At 45.9% G+C, this 15,328-nt stretch overlaps 1 protein-coding gene across 1 annotated transcript; it reads right to left on the bottom strand.

The window, feature by feature from the left end:
• Nucleotides 1-1,874: 1,874 nt before the first annotated feature.
• STAR (steroidogenic acute regulatory protein) lies at nucleotides 1,875-13,469 on the bottom strand. The gene is made up of 7 exons (XM_028708560.2): nucleotides 13,293-13,469; nucleotides 9,454-9,567; nucleotides 9,178-9,305; nucleotides 7,964-8,122; nucleotides 6,857-7,041; nucleotides 6,657-6,750; nucleotides 1,875-5,470 (listed from the first exon to the last, which is right to left on the bottom strand). The coding sequence occupies exons 1-7, from the start codon at nucleotides 13,354-13,356 to the stop codon at nucleotides 5,348-5,350; spliced, it is 867 nt and encodes a 288-aa protein (XP_028564393.1). The 5' UTR covers nucleotides 13,357-13,469; the 3' UTR covers nucleotides 1,875-5,347.
• Nucleotides 13,470-15,328: the final 1,859 nt, after the last annotated feature.

Genomic DNA, 15,328 nt, shown 5'->3' with positions numbered 1-15,328 from the left:
CACTTGATGTAAAGTGGAAAAGAAATAAATTTTGGTTTGTTTTTAAAAAAAAAATTCTGGACTAATTGCCGCTCTCTAAAACCTCCAGTGGAATGCTGGCTGAAAATGGGGAGGGGAGATGGAGTATCCTGAAAAGGGACATAGCTGGCTGGTGGGAATCTTGAAGAGGAGCAGCACACATGACAAGGCTTTGGTACGAGTCCCAGTTGTAGTGGGCAGGAGAGGGGTCCCGTTTATCAGACGTGGATGCATGCTTCAGTCAGAACAACAGCGGTTTGCTCAGACATAAATTCCTGAGCCGCAAAGTGAAGTCGCAGTAGAGAGGAAAGGAGGAGGAGGAACTTGTATGGTTTTAATGCTAGACTCTTGAATGCTGAGAATCCCTGCTGAGAACCTGAGGGTCCTGCTCCTGCCTCCCTCCACCAGGCCTCGTGTGGGGCCTGACAGGCTACAAAAGGACTGCTGCTGCCCAGCAGAGCATTCTGTTTACATTCCTTTAAGCTGCTTTTTAATTGTGCTTCTTATTTTTATTTTAAATTGCTTTAAACTGTTTTTGCGTGTGTGTGTTTCAGCGGGGTGTTATTTGGCTGTTTCTGTTTATATTTTGATTATATATTTTGTGTTTTTATGTTGTAATTTTGTCTTGTGAACCACCCTGAGACCCGCGGGTATAGGGTGGCATATAAATTTAATTAATAATAATAACACAAGCTGTAGGGACGCGGGTGGCGCTGTGGGTAAAAGCCTCAGCGCCTAGGGCTTGCCGATCGCCAAGTCGGCGGTTCGAATCCCCGCGGCGGGGTGCGCTCCCGTTGCTTGGTCCCAGCGCCTGCCAACCTAGCAGTTCGAAAGCACCCTCGGGTGCAAGTAGATAAATAGGGACCGCTTACTAGCGGGAAGGTAAACGGCGTTTCCGTGTGCTTCGCTGGCTCGCCAGAGCAGCTATGTCACGCTGGCCACGCGACCCGGAAGTGTCTGCGGACAGCGCTGGCCCCCGGCCTCTTGAGTGAGATGGGCGCACAACCCCAGAGTCTGGCAAGACTGGCCCATACGGGCAGGGGTACCTTTACCTTTACCTTTTTAACACAAGCTGTACAGTATGAACTAGCAGATAACATTTGAGAGAGGTTGCTGTAAAACAAGTTTTTTCACTCTGGCACAATATGCACTTTTACAAATGTTTAATTCTCTTCCCTTTTACCACTGAAGTGTCATGGAGATGGCATTCTTTGCTTGCGTTGGGAGATTAGGAGCTGCCTGACACCATGTACTCCCAAGTATTGCCCATTCCATAATGCTTCTCCAGGAACTCTGGCAGAGGTCTTGCCCATTGCCTTCTTAGCTTACTGTTCTTTTAACTAGAGGGGCAGGGTTAGTCCTCTCCAAACTGCTACCCTCCAGGTGCTGTGGACAACAGCTCCCTTCGGTCTGGCCATTGGTCCTGGCAGCTCGGGTGATGTAGTCTAGAACATCTGGAGGGTGGCAGCTTGGGAAAGCGTGCGCTAGGGATGAACCTGCAAAGTGAAAGTGCCCTGCCGCTGAGCTTTGGACCCAGGTGGTACATTGGCCATCCACCTTCAGAAGCTGCAAGCTGTAGAACAGGGATGAGGAACCTGTGGCTCTTCAGCTGTCATTGGACTCCAGAGCCCATCTTCCATAGCAGTTGTCCATGCTGCCAGGGGCTGATGGGAACTGGAGTCCAGTAACATCTGGTTGGTCACAGATTCCTGTAGCATACAAAATAAAATTCCTTTATCCTTCTCTGTCCTAATCCACTGACTGGGTCATCCCTGAGTCAGGGGCAGACCTTTTCAGTTACATGATCTTCAAAAGTCTTAATCCTGTAGGCAAAAAAAGAGAGCAGTGACATGGAACATTTTAAATCATACTCCATTTTTATTTTCAGAAGTACATAAACTTTGAGCACAGTTTTCTGCTACTCTTGTTAAATACATTTTTTAATGTCTCAGATCAAAGAAGCTGTTATTCATTTTCACCTGGCATTAGTGTCTAAACACACAAAATCTTCACACTGCACCATCTGCCAGTCTTTGAAAAGATGTTAACCAAGAATGCAAGAGTAAAACAGAACAGGCTTTTCATGTTTAATATACCTGACTTGAATAAATATTAAATAAACACTTTGTCCAACTGCAAACAAGGGAGGAAGATACCTACGTTTTTTAAAAAAACAACAACAGGTGATTATGAGTAATGGAATGTTCAAGGGTTCTGGTAGCTGAAGTAGTAAAATCTATTGTGAAGCTGGATAATGTGCCAACGCCAAGCCTGAGGTCAGACTTTGGGGATCACAGATTCACCAAGTGAGTTTAGGAGCGTACCTATCTTATTTTAAGCCTAACAGCAAACAATATGGAATAATATTTGCATTGAAACTAATTTGTTTTTAAAGTAACTCTCATCGACCAGGGTGAGGCTGCTAGTTACTGAGGTGTGTGTGTGTGTGTGTGTGTGTGTGTTAACTGCTCGCCTGCTATGGTCCTGAAGAATATAGTAAGCTGCCTTATGCAGCCCTTGGTCCCTCTTAGCTCCATATTGTCAACACTGACTGGTAGCGCCTCTCCAGGATTTCAGACAGTAGTCTCTCCAGCTGGAGATTAGATGTAGAACTATCTGCATGTAAAGCAAATGCTGTCCTACTGAGCTTATTGCTCTTCCCCTAAAACGCAAGGGGTTGAATACAGTGCAGTCAACCAAAGCTCGTATATGTGGACAGGGAGGGAGAGAAGGAGGAAAGGCCTTGGCCAGAGAGCCAAGAGACTGGTGGGGAAACGAGGATGCTACAAATGCACTATTTTTATTCAGCAGGGTCTTGCTCCGTGGTGATCGTGGCTTTTAAGCTACAAAGGATGGTTAGCAGTTAGTCACTTGGTTTTAATGCATGGCCTGCTGTTATGGACATTAAACAAAACAAGCGCCTTGCTACCAAGCCCACTAAGATGAAGGGTGAGTTCAGACTGCATTGATCTACAATGGTACCTCGGATTAAGTACTTAATTCGTTCCGGAGGTCCGTTCTTAACCTGAAACTGTTCTTAAGCTGAAGCACCACTTTAGCTAATGGGGCCTCCTGCTGCCACCATGCCGCCGGAGCACGATTTCTGTTCTCATCCTGAAGCAAAGTTCTTAACCTGAGGTACTTCTGGGTTAGCGGAGTCTGTAACCTGAAGCTGCTGTAACCCGCGGTACCACTGTACTTGCATGTTGGACATAGGTTACAGCCAGCATTGTTTGGCTCATGCCCATGACCCATCCTTGCAGATACTTTGCCCTGCTGTTCATGGTTGCTGGTGCTGCCCTTTTCCCTGTGAGAAAGCAGCAACCTCTGTAGGCCTTGTTCTGGTGCAGAAGGGCCTTCCGGGGGGGGGGGGGAGAGACATGCAGAGACGGGGAGAACATCTTGCACCAGGTTCCCCTGGAAACCTGGAACAGGCACTGGCTCTTTTCTGATCCCATGTACAAAGGCTTTCCGATAGGCTGTCACTATGGGCACAATACTTAAGAGTTCGGAACATAGGCAGCTAAGATGGAGTTCCGACTCCACTGTTGGCGGGAGCTTGCCTCTGAATGCCAGCTTCTGGGAACTGCAAGTATGGAGAGTGCTTTTGTGCTGAGCTCCTGCTTGCGGGCTTCCCAGGGGCATCTGGCTCGCCGCCATGCCAGCAGGATCCTACACCTAGATGGGTCTTTGGCCTGCTCCAGGAGAGCTTTCCTTACGCCCTTCCATTGCACAGTAAGCCGGATCACTTGTCCAACTAGCCTAGCCTTCTTTCCTCTCGCTGGCAGCGCTTCTCTGAGATCTTGGGCAGAGGTCTTCCATGTCACCTGCTCCCTGAGCCTTTCTCGTTTAGTTGGCAGGTCCAGGGACAGTGCAGGAGGCCTTCTGCATGCAAGGCAGCAGCTCTGCCACCCAGCTGAGGTTCCCTCAACCAGTCAGTTCAGCAGAGGCCAGCTGAGTGTAAAATAGGAGGTGTTGCATAACACAGATTCACAAGCTGGCCCAAGCAGACTGATTCTAAATCAGGCATGGAGAAGCAGTGCAGTGCAGTGGGCAGAGCACTGCCAGATTAGGCTGCAGACACCCTGCTTCAAATCTCATGCAGTTCTGAGACACTCTGGTGGACCTTGGGCCAACTGATACCTCTTGGGTTTTCCCCAGGCTGTGACTGTTTTGTAGGAGGGATTCAAGTGCACACCTGGAAATTTAGGCTTGTTCCAATGAAGTGGATTAAATGAGGATGAATGCTGACTGTCACCTCTCCATAAACAAGTCTAGAGGAATCCTTGGTAAACTTTGTGTAAGCAAATCAATAGGCTGCAATGGAGGAGCTCTTACTCAAGCCTAACCCACCTTCTTATTAGGCGGGGGGAAAGGGGGGAACATGCATACCCCATGCTCCTGGAACAAAAGGGTGGGACAAAAAATGCACTAAATTAAAATATAAATGGCACTAAATTCTACTGGTTTTTAAAAAGTAAGATCATAGCTTAAGTTGTTCTGTGAGCTCAATTATCTTGGCTTTGTTTTCAGGGTATTTCAGATACACCTTTCAAAAGGAAACCTCTTTAACAAACCTGGGGCTGCAAAATCTAGTCCTGTACTTTGTCATCAAAGGATCAGTGAAGCACCTAGGATGAATTTTTCTGCTGTTCAATCCTTTGAACTGGGGGTGGGGGGGTGCCACCTTCAGCCCATCTGCCTAATTTCAAAAGATTTCTGAAAGCAATCATTTTGAACCTCTGAGAAGAGTGATTTGTCCCTCCCCTGCAAGCTTAAGAGAGAGATCACAGATACGCCATATACTCTCTTATACCACTTTTATACTCAGGGAGAATCCTGGAAGCTGTAGTTGTTCAAGGGTGATGGGAATTCTAGTTCTGTGAGATCAGCACCCTTAATCAAGCACAGTTCCCAGCATTCTTTGGGGGAAGCCATGACAACGAAAACGGTGTAAGTGCTTCAATGTATGGTGTGGATGTGAGAAAAGAGAGGGGGGTGAGATGAAGGAGGGAGACAAAGGTGTGGCCTACTCTGCCTTTTGGCTATGGCAATGACCACTGCTGAAATGTGACCCACAACAGACCACCCCTGAGAACAACAACCACCAAGAAGATTTCCCACTCTTGCTTTGGGAAGAGGATAAAAAAAGCTGCCTCAGAGGAGTAGGCAGGGAGCTTGTTCTATTGGCAGGAAAGATGGATGTCCCTGTACCCATTTTCTGGAGCAGGAGCCTCAGCTGCCAGGGAAAGAGCCTTGAGCGAGTGGTCCATGAGCCGGAAAAGGGATTCATCAGCCACAAGGAGTGTGTTGCGTGTGTGCGGCCACTTCAACAGCGCACGGCCTGCTGCATGGAGGCAGAATTGCTGCTCAAATGGTTGCGCAGATGCTTAGCGAAATCCACCTGGGTTTGAGAGAGGACTTGGTTGATGAGGGACTTGGGCAGCCATCCCTGGGAGAGAAGGGGGGAAAGAGCAACATCATTATGTGTTCAACTTAAAGGGTTAATTCTGTGAAGGTCTCCCTTCTATGCACAAGGTTTGAAGTAATAAAAAAGAGGCAAAACCTCTCTGTTCATTCCCCCCGCCCTCAGTTCTCCTCAGTAAAGTGGTATCAGGATTTATTTTTTACACTTGTCCTGCTTCTCCTTCTGCTTGTCTGCACTTCCTAGGCATGGGTCCGAGAGGTTTCCCCATGGTTTGCCATAAGCATCCATCCACAGGAAGCCCAATTCAGCAGCAAATAGCGGGTTTTCGCAGGAAAAGTGGCTGAGCAAACGAAAATTCTCTTGGAACCAGGCCTAGAAAGCACATACGAGCAGAAGTGCGGACGAGCCCTCAGAGCAGTTTTACAGTCTATCCCTCTTCCCAGGGAACTTTGGGAATAATAGCCCTGTGAGGGGGGTGTTGGTCTCCTAACAACTCTCAGCACCCCTAACAAACTACAGCTCCCAGGATTCATTGGGGGAAGCCATGACTGTTAAAGTGGTATCATTGTGCTTTAAATGTAAGTAAAGGTAAAGGGACCTCTGACCATTAGGTCCAGTCGTGACTGACTCTGGGGTTGCGGCGCTCATCTCGCTTTATTGGCCGAGGGAGCTGGCGTACAGCTTCCGGATCAAGTGGCCAGCATGACTAAGCCACTTCTGGCGAACCAGAGCAGCGCATGGAAACACCGTTTAACTTCCCGCCAGAGCAGTACCTATTTATCTACTTGCACTTTGATGTGCTTTCGAACTGCTAGGTTGGCAGGAGCAGGGACCGAACAACGGGAGCTCACCCCATTGTGGGGATTTGAACCGCAGGTCTTCTGATCGGCAAGCCCTAGGCTCAGTTGTAGACCACAGTGCCAGCCACAATTGATCTTATCATGAAATGATGGAGAGTGGTAGGGGGGAAATGCAGGAGGAATCCTTGGCTCAGCGCTATGTATCTTCTTGCACAGTTCATCTAACTGAAAAATACCCTCTCAAGAGCCCCAGAAAGTGGGTCCCTCTTAGTGACACCTGAGATGACTCCCTGCAGAGTTGAATGCACAGCTGTTTATGAAAGTTGCACCACCCAAATCATGGCAAGAGGATGATCTCTGGCAAAACCAATGGATGCAGTGATTTAGCTCAGTCCACCGTGTGCCTGTACCTTGAGGTCGATGCTGAGAAGCCAGGTTAACTTGGTCTGGGAGGGGTCACCAAGGAGAGGCCGAAGAACCATACACGTGGGGCCATTCTCAGCTCTGTGGGAGGACAGGAGAGCATCATGTTAGCATATTACACAAAAAACTGAGTACCCCCCTAAATTCAATCAAGGAGAAAGCAATCGAGAGGGAGACGACTCTTTACCTAATAACCCCTTTCTGTTCAGGCATCGCTGCATAGGTGGTGGACATGCCAGCCAGGACACAGGTTGAGCCTCTCCTCTTGGAACAACGGACACTCACAAAGTCTCGCGGCCCAACTATGTTGCCAGGGGTTGGGGCTGCAGTTTCGTGAGTGATCACCGTGTCGTTGCCGATCTTCTGCAAGATCTGGAGAAAGATCGCCAATGAAAACAAAGGGTTGTCATTTTTCATACAGGGATACTTACTGCACCTCCTTGCTGGTAGCTGATGCAATTCCTGCTATGGCCGACAAATTCCTTTCCTGCCTCACTTTTGGAAGGAGCACAGTGCTGATTACTTTGGGGAAGGGAGGGACAAGAGGCAGAAGGAGACTCCCTTTGTTCCTAACACATGATCGGTGCTACCAACATGGGCAGGAAGCACACAGTGTAAAGGTCACCAGCCACAGCCGGCTGCGTAATGGTGGCCCACAAGATTTGGCAATGACATCAGCTTGGATGGCCTTAAAAGCAGTTTTGATAACTTCATGGAAGATAAGGCTTTTAAGGCTACTAACCATGATGACTAGGTTCTGCCTCCAGTGGGAATCTTCTGTCCTTTGAAGGAGGGAGCAGGAGGGAGCCAATTCCCCACGAGCCTGTGTGGCCTACGAGCCTTACAATGGAGATACCCCACAAATACCATAATGCACCCATGTCTGCACGATTACAGATCTGAGACGCTTAACACAAGAGTCTAAAACTGGCCAGCAGAGCTGCCCAAACACCTCATTAGTGCTCATGTTTTACAGGTGTGGAACACTGAGATCAAGACATTGGTTAGCTATGCTGAGATTTGTTTTAAAAACTTGTGATTTTAATTTGTTGTCGTTGCACCACAAGAAGCAAGCAACGCTTGGTGATTTACTGTGAATCATCCAGGGATCTTCCAGTAGATCCCAGTCTTTCTTCAGACCATCCCAGCTCTACAATATACTTTTCTACTAATAGCGGTGCAAAAAATCACTGATCAGGCAAAGCAATGTGCTTTACAACTCGTTGCAGAGTTGAATGCGTAAGCCACTGGCACAGTCTCCTTTCGCCAAGAATGCGTTTCGGTGTGTGTTTACCTTGACTTCTTTGACATTCGGGTTCCAGTCTCCCATCTGCTCCATCCTTTCCACTAACTCGCTATAGACGCAGTCCAGGGGTTTATCAACCACCACCTCTAGCCGGAATACCTTCCCCACATCCGGGAGTACTTTGCTCAGGACTTTGTCACCATTGGCCTGCAGAAAAAAGCAGAAGGGGGTCTAAATTGTTAGCATCGCTGGCTTGCATAACCCAAAGCATGAGAGCTAAGAGTATTATTAGGTCGTATGTTGCATCCAGCCCGATTCCCACGTGATAACCTCGCAACAGGGCTTTTCCAATGTGCTCTATATGGGGCTGGCCTTGAAGCTACAACCAGAATGTGCTAGCCAGGGGGATGGCTAATCTTAGAAAAGGGCCATAGCTCAGAGGTAGAGCACATGCTTTGCAGACAAAAGGACCCAAGTTCAAGCTCTAGGTAAGGCTTGTCTGAAATCCTGGAGAGCTACCACCAGTTGGTGTGCGGACCAGGGATGGGGAACCCTGATGTCCTGCAGATGTTAGACTCCAACTCCCATCAGCCCCAGCCAGCAGGACCAATAGTCAGGAGTGATGGGAGCTGAAGTCCAGCAGCATCTGGAGTACACCATGTTTGACTATGCCTGAATCAATGGATTAGGGTCTATAAAAGTTGCATCAGTAGGGCCACAATATTTGCTCTTTTCTTAGGGTGGAAAGATGCAGGTGGGGTGGAAGAGTGAGCAGCATGAAGAAAATTAGGCCCATTTCGATGCAAAATAATGATTTACCACTAGAAGGACCAGCTGCAATAAGCCACAGGTTTGCATAATATGCTTTTTTTTCTTTTACACTTGTGAGAAGATCAGAAGGAACCCTTTCCAGCTTTATATTAACCACAGTTTCTCCTAACATCCAAACTCAGAAAACAGTTGTTTGTTTAAACCTGAACCATGGAAAGGGAAGAAGGGAAGTCATTGATATCTTAAGGATGTAAAATGTGTACTTGAAATTGTAAAACAGAAAACTTAATAAAAATTATTTTAAAAAATAAAATAAAAGATACCTTAGTTTGTTAATTTGAAATGATATTTTGACCCTAACTAAAATTCAGCTCTCCATCTGAAGGCTGCAAAGTTGGCGACCCCAACTGACATCTTCCCTGACCCTTTGCAAGCAAAGTAGAAGGGAACGCCAAACAGCAACCCCCCCACGAACAATGCAACATGCCTACCATCACTGTCTCTGTTTTCCAGCCCTCCTGCTCTCCAAGAATTTTAAGTGATTTCTGAAGTGCCTCATCTCCTTGCTTGATGTAGGACATCTCCGTTTCATTGAAGAGATTCTCTTCCAGTCTAGAACCTGTTGGAGGTTGGAGCAGGTTTTAATTTTACTTTATTTTTATTTTTTAAAAAAGAAAGCTTGTATTTTCAATGCCACCAAAAATTCAGCAGCCCCAAAATGCAAGGATAAAACACGCCCAACAAGAGCCGTGCCTCGTTATACTTACTTAGCAAAGAGCTCCTTCTGCGCACATTATTGATCCACTTGCTGGGACCAGGCCTGGTAACTGCAAATTTATTCAGCTCCTGGACAATTGCAGCAGCTGCTTGTCTCTTCAAGCCTGAGGAGAGGAAAGCATAACAGTGGTATTAAAAGCCATATCTGTACCCGTAGAAGCAGGCCCTTTGAGGTCCAGAGAGGCCTGGGATACTTCCAGCTTTCGAGGTTCCTAACCATCATTAAAAAACAACAACACAGACAACACAGGAAAATAAAATAAGGCACCCAAAAGAGTGAGCTGATCTGAGAGGACATGTTCAACACAGTCTACTCTTGTGCCACCAGAACCAATATATTTTTATTAATATTTATTAATATTTTAAACTCTTTAATGTGACAAGATTTGGACAGTTAACACACACAGAGAGAAATCTTTTACTAAGTCTAATCTCTTACTTGCTTAAATCTGCAGCTATAAACTGAGGGCTGTAAATTGAACTGATGCACATACAGTAAAAACAAGTTGTGAAACTTATCAGATGCCGAAAAATTAACAAGTGTACAGATTTGAGCCCTTTGAACTTGACTGCCCTTCCACCCAACCCAATTAGTCCTGAAGAGAATGACTGCCTGTGGTTCTTCACGCAACCCTCCTCCCCCGAACCCACCTGCACCTCCGGCTGTTAAAAAAAACCCCACCTAAAACTAAATCAGCAGTGACAGCCTGTCTCAGGAGTCCTGTTTGCATTTTATTGTTTAAAACAGTTCTTGACTCCCCAGATGTTGTTGCACTACAAATCCCACCATCCCCAGCCAGCTTAGCCAGTGGTCAGCTCAGGGATGATGGTAGCTGTAGTCTGACAACATCTGGGGACCCAAGATTGTTTTAAACGCAGCTTGAACATTTCTCCATTTCCAAGTTCCTTTGTTGCCTTCTTAGCTTAAGAGGGGAATCCAGGCACAGTAGAAACACTGCTGATTTTACTACAAAGCTGCCGAACTGATTTCTCCTCTGCTCCATTTGAATGAGAACATTGTACAAATTCTGGTAAAGGCATGTTTACATGGTAAATTATGTACCTCTGTATCTCTTGCTTATTTCTTCAACAGCCCTACTAGAAAAATTAACCAATAAACTGAAACTGACACTGGGACAAACAGAAGAAGCTGCCTTTATCCCGGTATGGCTCCCCTTTATCACATACACAGCCCAACAAAACAAAAAAAATTCCTTCCAGTAGCACCTTAAAGACCAACTAAGTTAGTTCTTGGTATGAGCTTTTGTGTGCATGCACACTTCTTCAGATACACAAATGGGCTCATACCAAGAACTAACTTAGTTGGTCTTTAAGGTGCTACTGGAAGGAATTTTTTTTGTTTTGACTATGGCAGACCAACATGGCTACCTATCTGTAACAGCCCAACAAGACAACGACAATAATCCACCAACAGCATACAAATCAATATGGCTAACCTGATCCAAAACACCCACCCACCCCACTCACACACAAAAACAAAGACCACCACAGCCAATCACAAACAAACAACCACACCCTAGGCCAACCCCAACCTCTCTCTTCACCAAAGGAACACAAATGAACAGCACAAGCAGCGGTGACACCAAACCCCACATACATTAAGCATAATAGAAACATCGCCACCCGACCCCACCCCCACCCATCTTCCCTCCCTCCACCCCTTCTTCTTTTCCCCCCTCTCCCCCTAATGTCTCAACAAATGAAACAGATTTGTAAAAATGTTACACGGAAAAAATATGAGAGACATTACACTTACTTCTGTAAAACAAGAAAATCTTTAATAATAATAAAAAAGAAAACACTTAAAGTGACGTTAATTTATCAGTTGTGCAACGAATGCATCTAAGAAATCAGGATGCATTACAAACATGCACACAGATTTATGACTATGAAGGCTTTTAGAAACAAGGAACCATCATATGAAAACTGACTCCACTGACCGCCTAGAAAAACCTTAAAGCGCGTGAACAGAATTTGTGTCAATATATATAAACCAGGAGTGGGGAACCTGTTGCCCTCCAGTGTTAACTGAGCATTTCCCATCCTTTTAAAATATTTTATTTATGATTTTCAGTTTTATACATTTCAATAATTTTACAGTCATTTTAACATTTCAAAACTTGACTTCCTACTCCCTCTTTCTGCAGTTCCTTAATTTTTTAAAAAATATTTCCTGCATATCCAAATTAACTCAATTTGCTCATTTATTCATCTACTTTAAATATATACTCTTATAGAACTGCAGGTTATTACAAGAATCCTGCCAATGTTCTTATCTGTTTACAGTTTGTAAATATTCAATAAACCATTTCCATTATTTTATAAAAAGTTTGTTATCTTGACTTATTATTTTTTTCGGTTAAGTTTCACCATTTCTGCATATTTCATAAGTTTTTGTATCCATTCTTCTTTGGCTGGGACTTCTTTCCATTTGGGGGCAAGTAACATTATTGCCATTGTAGTCGCATACACGAATAAATTTCTATAAAATTTGGGTAGTTCTTTCCCTATAATTCCCAAAAGGAATGAGCATTCTGGCTGGGGCAATGAGAGTTGGAGTCCAGCATTTAGAAGACATCGGGTTCTCCAACCCCGATTTAAGCTCTCTACAGCTGGGGAGGGGAAAGTACGCCCTAGTTACATTCATAGCCCCCTTAGCTGAAATACTTTAACTAGACATGGAAGCTGTGACCTTCTTCATGCTACAGCTCAGCTCATCTAAAACCAGTAGAGGCTGGCCATTTTTTCGAGGAAATGGAGTACAGTACTTTCTCACCATCCTCAGCCTGCCCTTAGCCAATCTCTACCTGCCTGCTTTTCCTCCTCAAAACCAGTCCAAGGCTTTGCATGGCCTCTGTAGGGAGGTAATTGTAGACAAAACTAGAATTCCTTGCTCTGCCTGTCATTGGCCAGAGCTCTCCCTGCTGGTGGTTTCACTGCTTTCCGCCTTACTTGTCTCAATGGGCAGCAGCCACCACTAGATTCCCCTGAACTACAAAATGTAAGCTTTCCATTTCTGCATGCAACAGACAAGATGCATCTAAGGGCATGGCTGGGTTATTTAAAGGCACATGACACACATTTACATGAAATGTACACAGGCTAATGCACAAACATCAATGCCACTGGTAGATAAGGAGAGTTGCATAGCTACGGTCAACATTACAGTGCACCCTCCCACTATAAGCAAAGTCCCCCCCCCCCCAAAAAAAGAAAATTTCTAAAAAGAGGGAAAGGGCAGAAATCCGGGATCTCACTGCAAAAGACCCTACGCTTCCCAGGCTAGCCATTAACAACATGTCAAGCAGCCAGAAAACGAGAAACATCCATGATAACTTTTTATTCGCTACAACAAAAATTGCTCTTTTAAAGTTCTTTACACTTATACATCAATATTTCACCCACTGAATCCCAGAAGATGGCTTGCTAGAAAAGGTTGAAAAGCAACACAAGGAATGAAAAAGCTACTAGCTGCAGCCGTTCAGAATGGACCGGCAGCACCAGAGGAGAGGAGCCGTTCATCATTCCCTTGATTTAAATTCTGTTTGCGCCACAGTAAGAACATACAGAAACAACTTTTAAATCTGGAAAATAGCAGGAAGGCAAAGGGTTCGGCCCCTGCACAATGGATGTGATCTGAATAACCCCCAAACACACACCAATAGTTGCTATTACCTTTAAAAGAAACTGTAGGAGATTCATCTGATCACATTTACACTGTGTACGCACTATAAGTCATGTCTGAAGCACATTTTCCCCCTCAAAAAGATTTTGAAGATGATATTAATGTTGTTTGGTTTGTACTCACCCATTGTGCTGTGCAGGTGTCTGTAGGAAATGCCGGCACACAGCTTGAAAGTCGCAGGCAGCATCACAGAAGTCTGAAAGAGTTGCGGAGGATCCCGGCTTCCCTGTGTCTCTGAGCGCCTCTGCTGCTGTTTTGCTGGTGTCTCCTCTCCCCTCTGCTCTTAAATAGCCAGTGACGGATGCTGGTTTGTCAGCAGAGAGATAAGAAAAGACATCACTTACAGCAGGCTGGCTGACACCAAGGCCAAGCCCATCGCCTCATGAGCTTGCGGTGGGGGCAAGCAGGTGGGAGGCGTGGATCTCGCAAGAGGCCAGAGGGCAGGCTGCACAATCCCCAAACCCTTTAAGCTGGTTTTCCTGCATTGAAGGTTGCCAGATGCCTTCCTGGCAGAGTTGCCATGCTTTTTAAGCAGCTCCGTGAACAAAGCAATTACAGCAGCCAAAGGTTTTTCCTTTCTCTCTACTGTCTGAGTATCTTGAGCAAACCTTTTCAGCAGGGGGCCGGTCCACTGTCCCTCAGAGCTTGTGGGGGGCCAGACTATATGGGGGGGTGAACAAATTCCTATGCCCCACAAATAACCCAGAGATGCATTTTAAATAAAAGCACACGTTCTACTCATGTAAAAACACACTGATTCCTGGACCGCCTGTGGGCTGGATTTAGAAGGCGATTGGGCCGCATCTGGCCTCCGGGCCTTAGTTTGCCTACTCCTGATCTTGAGCTTCTCAGGCAAACGGGCTGGCACAGTGCCCAAAGCAATGCTGGCATCAGAAACAGCAGTAGGGACTGGTGCCCATTGGGACAAGTAAGGCAGAAAGCAAGGAGCCCGAGTGCAGTTGGAGCCAGCATCAAGTGCAGACGGAGCAGAGCAAGCCTTCAACAGGCAGATCCAACCAATGCTTCTTGAAGATCCATCCTTCTCACTGCTGAGCAAAATGATAGGACAATTCCCTGGACTACTTGTAAGTAAGAAGGCAAGCAAGTTGAAGCAACTGAGGTAGCATCCCATTCCAACAGCAGGTTAAATACAGTATTAGCTCGGGTTAAGTACTTAATTTGTTCCGGAGGTCCGTACTTAACCTGAAACTGTTCTTAACCTGAAGCACCACTTTAGCTAATGGGGCCTCCTGCTGCTGCCGCACCGCCGGAGCACGATTTCTGTTCTTATCCTGAAGCAAAGTTCTTATTGTTGTTAGCCACCCTGAGCCCGGCTTCGGCTGGGGAGGGCGGGATATAAATAAAATTTATTATTATTATTATTATTATTATTAACCTGAAGCACTATGTCTGGGTTAGCGGAGTCTGTAACCTGAAGCGTATGTAACCTGAAGCATATGTAACCCAAGGTACCACTGTACTTCTGCTGGAAGTACTGAAGCAGAGACTCTGGGCTTACCCACACTAACCTTTTGCCCCTCTCTTTCCAGGCACAGATCTGCGCTTTAAAGTATCTGATGGCTTTAATTCTTTCTTTTTATTTTGCCCTGGAGCTTTCCCCATGAAAACCTGCCCTTTAGAGCTCGGTCAGAGCAAATGGCCATTCAGTTTTTCCATGGATTGCCATTTGCTCTGATTCAGCTTTAAAGAGTGGGTTTTCACAGGGGAAGTTCCATGGGTGGGGGATGCACTCTGACATAAAGCTTTAGAGCTTGGCCTGTGCCTGGAAAGAGTGAGGGAAGGGAAGTGTGGATAAGCCCTCAGCTGGCCACCTGTCAAGGAAGCAGCGGCAAACGTACATGGTAAGCTGCCAGAACACTGGGTCCATCTTGGCAGTGTCTCCACTGACTGGCAGCTGCTCTCCAGAGTTTCAAGTAGGGCTCTCTCCCAGCTCCACCTCTACACAAGGAATTGATCCTGGGACCTTCTGCATACAAGGCAGGTGCTCTTTTGCTAGAGGACCCCAAGTTATTAATAATAATATTATGATAATTTATTATTTATAACCCGCCCATCCAGCTGGGTTTCCCCAGCCACTCTGGGCAGCTCCCAACAGATTAAAAACAGAGTAAAACATCAAACATTAAAAACTTCCCTAA

The sequence above is a fragment of the Podarcis muralis genome, chromosome 15, assembly GCF_964188315.1.
Source record: "Podarcis muralis chromosome 15, rPodMur119.hap1.1, whole genome shotgun sequence".
In the NCBI taxonomy this organism is placed as follows: Eukaryota; Metazoa; Chordata; class Lepidosauria; order Squamata; family Lacertidae; genus Podarcis; species Podarcis muralis.
This window is presented reverse-complemented; position numbering and strand designations above follow the sequence as displayed.

Excerpts from the sequence above, each read along its gene's own strand:
- STAR (XM_028708560.2), bottom strand. The coding sequence starts at position 13,356 with ATGCTGCCTGCGACTTTCAAGCTGTGTGCCGGCATTTCCTACAGACAC. Across the intron at positions 9,568-13,292 it reads ACACCTGCACAGCACAATGG|GCTTGAAGAGACAAGCAGCT; the intron begins GTGAGTACAAAC and ends TCCTCTCCTCAG. Across the intron at positions 8,123-9,177 it reads GGAAAACAGAGACAGTGATG|GCCAATGGTGACAAAGTCCT; the intron begins GTAGGCATGTTG and ends TTTTTTCTGCAG.